At 30.2% G+C, this 14,227-nt stretch overlaps 1 protein-coding gene across 1 annotated transcript in view; it reads left to right on the forward strand.

The window, feature by feature from the left end:
* The first annotated feature begins 10,132 nt into the window (after nucleotides 1-10,132).
* The window catches only part of LOC143055182 (uncharacterized), a 39,226-nt gene continuing 35,131 nt past the window's right edge, over nucleotides 10,133-14,227 (forward strand). Inside the window, exons 1-4 of the mRNA XM_076228321.1 lie at nucleotides 10,133-10,251; nucleotides 10,575-10,719; nucleotides 12,731-12,796; nucleotides 14,110-14,175. Coding sequence (XP_076084436.1) covers nucleotides 10,629-10,719; nucleotides 12,731-12,796; nucleotides 14,110-14,175 — 223 coding nt within the window. The 5' untranslated portion in view covers nucleotides 10,133-10,251; nucleotides 10,575-10,628. The remainder of the gene's footprint in view (nucleotides 10,252-10,574; nucleotides 10,720-12,730; nucleotides 12,797-14,109; nucleotides 14,176-14,227) is intronic.

Below are 14,227 nucleotides of genomic sequence, written 5' to 3' on the forward strand. Positions count from 1 at the left end.
ATATCATTCAGCGGTTGTTCTTTGTAACTGTGTATCATATTTGTTTTAGCTCATTATTTATGTTTAATTCGTTTTATAGCTGACTCTATCGTATGCATAGTGATCACTGTTTAATGCATACATTGAGCTATACTATGATTTTGCGTCATTTAGACTCTTCAAACAGTTGTGTCAAATCGCATTCATACCAAATCTCTATATTTAACAAATCAGTATGTTTTAATGAACACATTTCTTATTAAACAAACCAACTGATGCATTTATTTTGTTTATGCATTTGTTGATTAAATGTTTTTCTTTAAAGAACTGTTGACATCGTTCCTCTGTCGTGTTCTCTTTCAAAAGTCAGAAGAGTCATCATGAAACCATTATCATTTCTTTACGATATTTTCTTAACATATGATATGGATTACAATGTATTTATTTTAATTGCATAGCTTGCATTGCAAAAAAGAAAACAACAGCAGAAATTGATCTTGTTCTGGTTAATTATTTGCCTGTTAATAAGTTATTCATAGAGATTTACCGACACTTTGAATATAATACATACTTTTTAGTATATTTGTTTTATCAATTACCTTCAGGAAGTCGTTATTGGTCTCAATATCAAAGACTGTAAATTTGAGAACCATTCTGGAGTTACCTTCTACAGCAAGAGTCCAATTTTGTGCATCGTAGTTAGGATAATTTCTTGGGTAATTTGTCGACGTTATGGTTTTCATAAAAAGTACTGAAAACAAATATATTTTCTTTTAAATAAGACAAAATCATAAGACAGATTATTTTGGTAAACACATATGGTCACCTAATCATCTTATGCAATGAAGAAGCTTTAGTGTGTGAAATCATCTTATCCAACTTTCAACACTGAAAAGGATGTCAATTCCTTCTTAGGTGCCAAATATAGTAATCACGTTTAACAGGTCAAGTTGATATTATGTATTTCGACAAAAGGGCAACCAATCGTTTTTCAAACACCTGTACATGTCAACTTCAATAAAAAGGCTAATTCTGTTCTTTTTTTTAAATCCAGTTAAGAACATTCATACCGCTATTTTTTTATTTTTTTAATACATTGTATTACACAATTAATGTAAGTTACAAGGGATACAAGGAATGTTATTTGAAAATGGCCTTATGATAATTTTCGAAGGCACCTGAAATTTACATTTTTGTAAAGAAAGTAAACAAATTTATGGACAACGAAACGTCATTTGGAAATATTTCTGACATCCCTCAAGTAATAAGCAGCAACATAGTCATTAATTCGGTACTGAAATGATTTAAAACAAGCCTTTCTAGGATACAAATGTATCTGTTTATAAATTTTGATACTATAGATAAACGTAGGTTTGAACTATCTCAAGCAAAGTTGATTTCAGATGGATTTGGTTATTTTTTGGTCGTTTTGATCATACACATCTTGAATTTTCCGGTTCCCATACATCTTTGGCTCTCAATTCAGGTAATGTGCCTTGGGTGCATTATTTAAAAACTTGTTATTTTCATAGTTTTTAAAAGGGAACTATGAGGGGTATTATATGATGTTAACATTTTTTTAAGGTTTGTTTGCTTTTCCTTTTCCAAATTGTTTTGAGATCTATTGGTTGGTTTGCATTTTAACACTTAGTGTTATTAAAACTTTTGGTTACAAATCGTCTCGCCATGTTCTGATAGTTTTTTTTTAGATTGATCTGCCAGTACAACTAGAGTATGTGTATGACATGATATATCTAAACCTGCACATTTACTATGTGTCTCCATTTTCATGCACACAGGAGGTACATTTTTTACAGTTTGCTCAGAGTCTAACTATTAATGAACTTCTAAAAATAAAATCTCAAACAAAAAACTCCGAGGAGCATTCACAAAGAAAAGTCCGTAATCAAATGACAAAAGCTCATACAAATCATATGAACGGATAACAACTGGAAATTCCTGACTTAATACAGGCATTTTCTAATGTAGAAAAAGGTGGATTAAAACTGGTTTTATAGCTATCTTAACCTCTCACAGTCACATAGAATTTGTGTTCTTTTAATAAGACCTTTGCCGTTTGTATTAGGTCTTGACTTTGAATTTGTTTGGCTTAGACCATCCCCGCATTTACTTTTGGAATTTTCATCTGGGTGAGTATAATTGGTGCCGTTTATGCTTTGGTACAGTAAATGTAGTCATTCAGCATAAAGAAAAGGAATGTTGAGTATATCTCAATCTACAACCATTAAAAGACATAATTATGTCAAATCAATTTGTCAGGCTCGAAGTTTCTTTAATCTTAAAACTAGTTAATATTTTAAACAGAACTTATGAAAATACTCAATTCTAATTTTGAAGGAAATATGTACATAAAACAATAAAAAAAGGAACCTACATTGATAAAAATAATTCCAGATTGTATAAAAGACATCCAGAAACGACGTCAAATATGCATTTAAATAATAAATTATGTTATTTACTCACATTCACCAACTGTAGATATACACAATGGTTTATTTCGTCTAGAAACAATACATTTATTGTTTTGAGAGCAAGGATTCGGCCGGTACGCAGCTGCATTTATCTGAAATAGATAGTGACAAATAAATTTGTTTGTTTTCTTGTCCTCATATCGATCAATTACTTTATCGCTATATAATTAACTTGCATTTTAAGTGCATCTATATTGCATTCAATGAAAGTTAGTATCAATTGCTCCTTGTTTCAAATTGCAAAGACTCTTAAGAAAATATTTAAATTTACAACAAAAGGAAAGTTTGCTTTTTTTCCTGTGCTATTCCTTCTATTCCATCTTTAGTGTTTTGATATGCCTATGCCTATAGGTGTCATACCACCAATTGAAAGTCCCTATCTGTTCAACCAAAGTTTGCAATTTTCACAGCTTTCTAAATATTTTACCTTAAGTTTAACTTCATAGAAACTAGGTATATCCTGAATTGTACAGGTGTCACCTTTCTGCATGCTAATTTTCAACATACATTCAAAATCATATAAGAAAGAAGAGAGCTCCCGAAAGGAGGTACCACTAAAAATAACCACTGGTTTTCTGGGAAGTTTAAATTAGTATACCATGGAACGCATTAATCCTCAATTTTAAATACAAACTCCTAGACAGGTAAAATTTGGCTCAAAATGGTCTTAATATATTTCTCTTTCAACAAAAGTTTCATTTCTGCAAACTTGTTGGTTAGTTAAGGTGAACAATGACATCAAATGCACTATTTTTTGTCCGAGTAGGCCTACTTTCACGTTAACGTTTCACGTTTCTACGTTCTAAATTTGAGGGAGTAATTGGTGGTATGACACCTATAGTGACAGTTCGGATTTGATGAGCGTAATCTACTTATGAATGTTTTACTGGTTATTTTTCAAGTAAGGTATTTCTTTACCACACATTAATTAAAATCCTTAATAAATTCGCCCAGAGATACAAAGATTAGCTTCATGAAAATAGTTTTTATTGAAACAATGTTGTCTCAAAACGATTGTATGTTTCAACATATTTCTCATTTTGACTCTATGAGTAAGGATAAGTACAGGGGAAAATGTTAAATGTTTGTCTTGATTTTAGAACAAAACTACCGTATGATCAGATACTGTACTGCACCTGTATTCCTTTCATTAATAATAAGGGTCTGTGGTTTTATCCGGGCATTCCGGCTTCCTCCACCAATAAAAAATAGTCGCAATGAAATAGCCTAAATGCGGTGATTAAAAGTAGCGTTAAAACATCAAAATTCAAATCAAAATCAAATCCTTTCATTAAATATTTTTAGTACCTGTGTTCAGAAATAAAACATACTAAAATAATACATTTTCTCAAAAGATTTAATAAAACTATAATTGATTCTGTTACCTACCGGTGGCAAATCAGCAAACAAGGATCCATTTTTTCAGATATCTTGTCTGTTGTCTGGTGTATTCGTAGTAACTCACAAGTCAGATGTTGACGATCATAATTCACACCATTGCACCCGTACAAACTTTTACACTTATTAGTACACATCGTTGGTCCAATGTGATTTATTAAGCTCATTACTTCTGGTTTCATGTATTTGTTTCCTTCAAGTTTTCCTATAGTCAGACTGCTACAACCGAGCACTGTAAAAATTTGAATGAAGACAATTCAACATTTTTTTAGTAGGACCTACACGAACATTTTTTACTGACAGTTTTTCTTGATTTATCTGCCAAGTGCATAGCATACTTTATATAAAAATTGAAATAATAAAATCAAAGACACACTTAATATCATAAGATGAGCTAATTAATATTTCATATCCATCGGTTCGAAATAAACATACACGTAAAAGACCTTTGGAACAAAACCCTAATTAATTCATCTCTGTAAGATGACAAGGAAGCAGATGTATTAGAATAATTATACTTACGACATTCGCTATACATGCTGCAATACAAGACATTGGACACTGTACTTGTTTCCGATCATGATATTTACATAAGAAGATACAAAAAGCGATATTTGCAACCTTTTAAAAGCTAAATTTATCTTTATATGATCCAAAAACATTCTGATACCCATCATTTTTTCTGGGACTCATTTATTGCATGCAAACCGATATCATTGAATTGATTTGCATATTGACGTCATATTTTTATTTTATACGATACGATTTAATGATTGCAAATACATGTTTGAAAACAAAAATGACATGAAATATATTAATGAGGGCCTGCTATTTGCATGTTCTTTTTCTTTCAACATTCATATAAATTAGTCAAACAAAGATATTATGGCCGGTCAACTACTGCTCAATAGTAATTTTTCTAACTTACCTTATCTAAAATACTTGAAAATTGTGTATCATTGCTTCTTTAAAATTTCTTATTCATACATGTAACATTTTGAATATTGAAATGAGGAACTCAGATCACTTGCCATCTCTTGTAGTTTGAAAAACACAAACCACGCGTTTTTGGGAGATACATTTTATTCATATATTTAATGTTTTGTTTACCGACTGGTTCCTGCATATGATCTTTATGTTTCATCTTGTAGATTTATAGCATGGGAAGTTACCAGGATAAATAAACATGAATATCAGCTAAATTGAACTCTGAGTAAAACCCATAAATTAAGGGAGGGAAAGTACAGAACTGTTTTATAAATCGTTACTCCCAATGTTGAAAATATACTGCACAACTCTGTATGTTGACCCTTTTGAAAGTGGCTTCATAGTAACAGTGGCACAAATTTAGATGGAAAAGGAATGTTAATGTGAATTGTATTATGTATTCAAGGAAGTTCAACTTGGAATTCTTGTTGAACTATCATTTTATATCTAGAAATTAATGGTATAACTAAAGAGGTAATTACAGATTCCCGATTATGAAATTTACATTTCTTTGTAGCAACATTTCCAAATGCTTGCATATCTTGTTATATTTCAGTGTTAGTGTTTTCTATATGGCTTATGTTGAAACCAATTTTTTAACCCGATTGTGAAGTTGTCAAAGTCAACCGTCGACAGCCTTACGCATAACATACTGTATTTAGTGTTGTTATATTCCCATTTATCATATTCTTAAATTCATAGATACGTTGTAATTTAAAAATAGATAACTTTGTATAATGAATTTATTGTTCCAGTTAAGGTTATCATCTACAGTGATTATCATTATTATGTTGAACAAAACTAAAACAGTTAACGGTTTTCCTTGCAAAAGGAAGTGGTATATTGATGAACGATGTTTTAATATCTAGTTTCAAGATAAAACAGCAACAAAGCTTAATGAAACATGTTTTTGAAACTGGATATCATTTTGTTAATTAGATATAAATTTGAATGTTATCATGGTTATTCAATGAATTGTCAAAAATTTTGGCTGATTTAAGAAGACACTACAGCTATTTCCCAGGCAATTAGATATGCTCTTATAATATGTATTAATGATGGGTATGCGTATGCGTTAAAGTTTCAGACGCAAATCTTAAGTAAATATCAGAACGGGCTCAGATAAACATGTTATGAACAGGAACCTAACTTTTTACATGTTGTATAAGACTACACAGTGCGTCTTCTTATATATAATACTTTATTCCAAAAGCAAAACAGCTTTTAGGATACATACACATAGTTTTACATGCACCAGTTTATAAATTTTTAAGAGATATCATATATATATATATAATATAGAGGTGTACATGAAAGAAAGTATAAAACATAATACAAAATACAAAATACGAGCGGAAAATGATATAATACTTAAAATAAGGTGAGAAAAATATACTATATAATGCAATTAAATTCTCAGTTTTCTGCAGATTTTAAAAATTTACCTGAGTTTTTCAATTCTTTAATATTTCTGACAGATAATAATTTGAAAAGTTCGTATGCAGAAGGATTTCTGCAATTATACTCTTTTATACAGTTTTCTCGAATTTGACTCTATATTTTACATTCAAGTATTCATCTTCAATAGAGCTTGTATTACAATTTGTACATAGTCTATCATTTTTATCAACATAATAAAATCTGTCTGTTTCTATGCCTAATATATGAGCTGATATACGATATTTACCAATGTATGGTTTGTATATATAATTTACAAGTCTATCAAAATAAAATTGCAATGCGTGTGTACTAAACAAGATGTATGTATTTTTTTTTTTTTTTTTTTTTTTTTTTTTTTTAATTTTAAACATATTTTATTAATAATCACCTGTTACGTCAACCCTAAGTTGCCCAGGGAAGCAACTAAGGGGCCCCCGATTTTTACAGGCTCATTTGTCGGGGGAAAACAAATGAGAAAAAAAAACCTCCCATTTTAAATAATTATGCAACATCTATTTTTGTACACAATAATGAAATGTACATGCAATATAATCTATGATCTATATATATATACATCATACTAAATATAATCATATAAACATGTATGTATTTATACATTGACATTTTCTTTAATTCTCAAAAAAACACAGTAACTTCACTATTGAAAGCTCCAAACATTATTACTTTTTAAAGAGGCACGAAAGATACCAGAGACACAGTCAAACTCATCAATCGAAAATAAACAAACAACGCCATGGCTAAATGAAAAGGACAAAAAGACAAACAATAGAACACATGACACGACATAGAAAACTAAAGAATAAACAACACGAACCTCACCAAAAACTAGGGGTGATCTCAGGTGCTCCGGAAGGGTAAGCAGATCCTGCTACACATATGATATGAAAATATCTTTACAAACTACACTTTGGTTTAACCCAACATAAGTATATCCATATCTAAACAAAATATCCCTAATTTTACAACACTAGTTTTGTGTATCTTTCTTTTTAATACAACGTCTTATGACATAATGGCTCAAAAGTTACGAGAACATTATCCGGAGACCACAAAAGCTGAAGAAGTCCGACTTTTACAGTCTTACAAAATGAAATAGCACATGTAAACTTTTGAAACCATAAATTGAATGTAGCTATTAAAAAAGGCAATGATCAATCTCGCATCTAAGTCCATTGTCAAAAAATTGCAATAATAAATTTCCAGATTCATTCTGAATTTCTAGTATTCAAACGCCTTACCCGTATTATTGATTTGGTACAAATTTGGTTTAATATCTTTTCTAAATGATGAAAAGCATCAACGAAGCCAGCAATATGACAGTTGTTTTCTATTTGATAGGTGTGTTTGATATTTTATATTGCAATTAGATATGTGACTCCCCGATTTGAATTTTCTGCGATTGCGGTTTTTCAATTGTTTTACTTTTTTTCGAAAAGAAAGGTGTTGATAAAAGTAAAATGTACAGGAAAGTGTATAGCACATATAATATCGAACAACACAGCATGGACAAAATAGCCATTTGGTTCGTATATATCACATTAAAAGTGTATATGTGACGTAACTTGAATTTACAAAATTGCTTTTCTGGAATGATTTCAAACTTAATCATATGAAGGACAGGAATGTAAAAATACGTAGCAAAGTTAGAATCTATATGATATAAAAACAATAGCCATTTTTTCAAGGCCTATAGGTGCTGGTACCCCATTTTTTTAATAATTTGTTAATGCATGTATGGAGACGGAAATATGACATTTGTTATCCATTCGTTTGAAGTGTTCGAGCTTTTGAATGTGCAATTTGATTAGGAAAAAGTAAAATCATAAAAATACTGAACTCCGAGGAAAATTCAAAACGGAAAGTCCCTAATCAAATGGCAAAATCAAATGATAAAACGCATCAAACGAAGGGACAACAACTGTCATATTCCTGACTTGGTACAGGCATTTTCAAATATAGAAAATGGTGGATTTAACCTTGTTTTATAGCGCTAAACCTCTCACTTGTATGACTGTCGCATCAAATTCTATCATATTTACAACGATGTGTGAATAGACATAAAAGGTAAAAGAAGTCAAAATAGGAGTACTTTTCTTTTTGGATTTTCCCTGGAGTTTAGTATTTTTGTAGTTTTACTTTTTATTAACTTGGAATTTAAAATAAAATATTTTAAATTATATCAGTTCCGAAGTATTAACTGACAATACCATCGTCGACTTACGTTCTCCCATTAAAAGAATCGAAGCAAGTTTAGTACATGAAAATTACCTTTTACAAATGTAACACGTTCGAAAAGTTTCTCTGAAATTACGTTCATTTGGGAATGCTTATACGTTAACAATTTCACAAATGTGACCTACCAAAGTAGACTTTTTACCGGATTTGTAATAACATAAGCAACACGACGGATTCCGGATGTGGAGCAAGATCTGCCTACCCAGCCGGAGCACCTGAGATCACCACCAGTTTTTGGTGGGGTTCGTGTTGCTTAGTCTTTAGTGTTCTATCTTGTGTCTTCTGTACTATTATTTGTCTGTTTGTCTTGTTATTTTTAGCCATGGCGTTGTCATTTTATTTTCAATCTATGAGTTTGACTGTCCCTCTGGTATCTTTTGTCGCTTTTTTACAGAAAAGGATGTAAAATGACGCAGAAATTATATATTCAGAAAGGGATTCACGAGAAGAACAAACTCATATAAGGTCAATTTTTCACAATGAGTTGTTTTCTTAAAGGTCTATTAAAACGGCGGATAAAAATGTGATATAGCACCGTATTTTTAAAATATCCTAAAACCTATGTATTTTATAACTATTTCGGAACGAATTTCATAATTTTTTCAAAAGTGTATATTTATTATCAATATTTTCAAAATATATCTTCAAATACATAAGATGTATGCTAACAATTATAGGAAGTAATTGCAATAAAAACTACTAGTATGTTGTTATTGTAAAAACGACAACATTATATCTATGAAATGCCACAATAATTAAATGATCGAGAAACAGAATATAATGCGCTGACGATTTTGATACATATATGGTGAGAAATTAATAATAAAACAATTGTATCCTTTGTATTAGTTCAATACGGGATGTATAGACCCAAAGAAGTATATCGATCTTTCAATTTGTTCTCTTACAAAGGCTTTGATTGTCTATTACAGACGTGTACTTATGAGAGAGAACAGTGTTTGTCCTGTTTAACAGTGTTTTGTTTACAAATAGAAAATTACTTGTATTGCATATTTTGGGAATTGCAGCTAATTACAAGCTAAAAAATTATTATATTTAGATATTTTCCATTTTCTAAGTAACATTCAGATGTTTAAATGACATATGTAAAAATACTGCAGATGCTTTTCATTTTACTGTCAGATGTCTAAGCACTGTAGTTGTATGCTCATCTATGGAATGTTGAAATAGATCTAAAGAAACCATAAGCGCATAACTGATCAGCAAATCACAATGTACAAATCAGTCTAGATTATCAAATTTTACGATCGAATTCTTACACCAGTTACTCCCCCTTACCTACAAATTTTGCCATTTTTCATCTATTGTTTTTGTTTTATTCAAATTGTTTTAATCCAGTTTAATTGGGTGTTTTCATTCTTCTGTAAAATAGATTCACAAATAAGAATTCAACTATTTAAAAATAAATTTTCGTTTAGTTTTTTGATGACCTGAATGGCAAAACACATCCGTTTTCTTTACGTTTATCATAAAACAGATAAAATGTAAAAAATGCTGGGTCAGAATTTTACAGGTAGAAAAATGAAATATATACATTTATATAACTTGTTTCAAGTGAAATTGACACCAAGTCATCCATTGTATACTTCATACTTCCTATCATCTCTTGTTCAGATTGTAAACTTGATGAAGTCGTTTATTTCAGACAAGTGAATACTTTGCTCAATATTTGCTGCAAGTATGTAATATTTCAGTTGTTTCATGTACATAATTTTACTAACCAAGAAAAGTAGCTGAATATGGAGACACAAAATATAAAACTTTACATATTGGATTTTCATAATTTGAGAAACTATCATATTATTTTGCTATCGACATTTTAATTTTTAGTAAGATTTATATATATATGTCTGGTTTCTATTTGTCCATACACTCTTTTTTTTTTTTTTAAACATTTCGTCGATCGATATTCGGGATTTGAACATCGGTACAATACTTTCACCCTAATTAGTACTATTTGTATTTTCGTGATTCAACTGTTTTCATTTATTTTAATTTCAGCGACAAGAAGATAAGTGTATATTCTCTTGTCTTATATAAAGTTAGCATACTATTATGTCTATATGTAAATGTGGAGAATTCATTGGACTTATACACAAGTCATGCAGACGTTGTGGGAGGAAAAGTATAATATACAATGAAAAAGGTAATAAGCATTTTTTTTTTTATCAAAAGTCAGATTTCACTCATATTACACCATATACAATCGTAAACAAGAGGGACCGATTTTCATTCTGTCTTGTTATGGTCAATTCTTTCAAATTAAGCAAGAGTAAATTGATAATCAATTCTGAAATTAAGTATCGCTTACATACATATTTGTCATTTTAGATTTTAGGAAATCAATGTTAATGTATTTATGAACGAACACATTCCATGATATATGACAGGGAAGATTATGTTTTGTTCTTGAGATTCTGTTTGTTTCAATGTTTCTTTTATCAGCATGTATCAGAACTGTAAAAGACATAATTATATACAATCTAAGTGTAATCTTTCTTACTTTTAATATTATTATTTGGCTGCTTAGAAACAAACACATATTCGTCACAACATTTATTCAGCGAATGGACTTGGAAATATAAAAACAACTGTAATACGAAGGGATTTCTTTATATCGGATGTTTGCATTTGCGAAGTGATGTCTGTACCATGGCTCCATACGTAACCTGTTGTGTCTAATTCTTTTCTCCATGCATTTTTGACAATATGATGGAATTTTGTGCAACTGGCATTCGAGTGAGACGTTTATCTGGCTATAAAACATTTTTGACCAATCAACGTCTACGGTAGTAAATGCCTGCACCAGGTCAGGAGTATGACAGTTGTTATCAATTCGTTTGATATGTTTAAGCTTTTAATTTTGGAATTTGAATATTGACCTTCCGTTTAAATTTTTCCTCGGAGTAAAGTAGTTTGTTTTTATACTTTCTATAAATCAATTGAAAAACAAACTTGTGATCAAAAGATTTAAGCAGCTGTTTGATTTTTATAATTAAAAAGATGTTGCTTTTTATACTTTGTTTTATGATACACTTTATTTTAATCTCAAATAATGATTGTTAAATGAAATTGTTTTTTTTTTCTACAATGTAAATACATTAACTCACATTTTAATAAAGTTTTTGTTGTTTTCTATTTGTAAAAAGTTCTGAAATTAGTTTCTGTTCAAAATCGGATAACATGTGTTCAAAACAATAATAAGAAACATTCTATGATTAAACAAGAAGTTTTCCTTTTTGACTTAAAATTGTAACCGCTTTATAATATACGAAAGATTTTAACTGATATTGAAACTGATACATTTATGTATTAGAAGTGGTCATCATATTACATTTATTATGGAGTTTAATAACAACCAAATGTAGTTACGACATAAACAAACAGAGCGTATCAGATTTAAATAACAAATATGTACGTCCAAACTAATAATAAAGTTGGCAAATGTTCATCTTCAACACAAGTAGTGGATTATGTTGATTCAACTTTTTTTCAAGAATACGAGTTTATGGATAAAAACTGTTATGGCTTATATCACAGTATACATTTCAGTACCAATACCAATGAAAAACGAGATGATTTCATTTTTCATTTTATAAATAACGACCTTAGCTGCTGCAATATAACAACTTCTCTTGTACTATTATTAGAAAAGTTTCTCACCTTATTATGTATTCAATAGGTGGTAGCTGTTGTTCATACCTTATAAAATATAACCAGTGTATGAGCACAAAGTTGGTGCATCCGGAGTATGTCAAAGAACGTCTCGTACGTTTACCAAAAATAAATCATCGTAAGATACAAAAACGCTGAGGATAAATTTTTCGATCAACTTTTCAAATAATACACGATGGTCTTGAGTATGGAGTACTGACGGTGTTCTCATCTTAATTACATTTAACAGTGTTCCTTTACTTTGCTTTTTATATACCTTTAACCTTTAGTGTTCACTCAATTTTGTAACTGTTTTGGCCAAGATAGCTTGTTTCAAAAGGTTCGTCATAAAACAAATCTCCGTCGAAGGAACACTATAACAAATGCCCTATTGCACCATCACATCTAGCAAAATTAACCTAAAAAATCTGATTTCAGTTGATTAGATACGACACAAAACGGTTTTAAATGAAACTAAAGTAATAGTTTTATTTTGATATAAGGGTCAAGACAATGTCCACTACCACTGGCTCCTGCGACCAATCAATCAAAGGAATATCATAAATTTGGTATGTATAGTTTTATTAAATATCTGCCTACCTTTTTTGTAATATTTTAGTTTGATTTCGAGTGGTAACACTATATACCAATAGGCAAACAAAAGGCAGAAAACAGAAATAAAATTAATTTTCCATCTGCTATTAAACTTTACAAAACAATTAATATACAAGTAAATGAATTTCGTTCATTTGCCCAAAACGTTTGAATACAATTTAAATGTCACAGTCCTAAAAAAAGATATGCGGGAAATCAGTGACATCACAAATAATTATACTATTTGCAAACTAAAATTCAAAGACGTAACCAGTGGATCAATATTCCAGACTCTTTTTTTAATTCATAGTAATTTATCATAACTAATAATTTAAAAGCTCAAGCGTCCAATTATATGGTTTTAGTACTGTTTGATATTAGCTTGAATATTAGATCGATACATTGTATATCAATCGATTTATAAACAGTTTTTTTCGTACAAAAACGGGCAATCTTAATATGGGATGTTTTCATTTGAAAAATCATTTTGGTGCAATTGCTCAATACGCTACATATAAATATTTAAGAAAAACTTATTATGATAACAAGAGTTAAAAAAATGTTTGCTTTTTCTAAATAAAAAGATGTTGTTTTTGTACTTTGTTTCGTGATATATTTCATTTCTAAGTTATTGAACATGTTGTTGTTATTTTCAACTAAAGAGGTATCTAGCCAACGCACTGTGCTCTTTGTTGAAATTTTTAAAGGATTATGTCAAAGAACGTCTGTACGTTTTTCAAAAAATTCATCGTAAGATACCAAAGTGTTGTGGATAAATCTTCTGTTTCAACTTGAAACCACTGTCCCAGGTTAGGGGAGGGTTGGGACCCGCTAACATGTTCAACCCCGCCACATTATTTATGTATGTGCCTGTGCCGAGTCAGGAGCCTGTAATTCAGTGGTTGTCGTTGGTTTAAGTTTTACATGTTTGTTTTTCGTTCAGTTTTTCATATAAATAAGGCCGTTAGTTTTCTTGTTTGAATTGTCTCTTGTGGACAATTGTCTCATTGGCAATCATATCACATCTTTTTTTTTAAACAAGAAACAATGGTCTTGAAGTATGGATGCAAAGTACTGACGGTGTTTTCCCATCTGAATTACCTTTAAAAGTGTTCCTTTTATTTCCTTTTAATATATCTTTAACCTTTAGTGTTTATTCCCAAATTCCCCAATGCAACCTCACATCTTACAAGATTGGCCTCAAAACCTGATTTCAGTTGATTAGAATCGTTTTAGATACGAAACGGTTTTAAATGAAACTAAAGTAATACTTTTATCATGATTTAAGGGTCAAGACAACGTCCACCACCACCGGCTCCTGAGACCAACCCATCAAAGGGTGACCATAAATTTGGTATGTATCGTTTTTTTTTTTAATAATATAGTTGGATTTCAAATGATATATT

This window comes from Mytilus galloprovincialis, chromosome 12, assembly GCF_965363235.1.
Source record: "Mytilus galloprovincialis chromosome 12, xbMytGall1.hap1.1, whole genome shotgun sequence".
Lineage (NCBI taxonomy): Eukaryota > Metazoa > Mollusca > Bivalvia > Mytilida > Mytilidae > Mytilus > Mytilus galloprovincialis.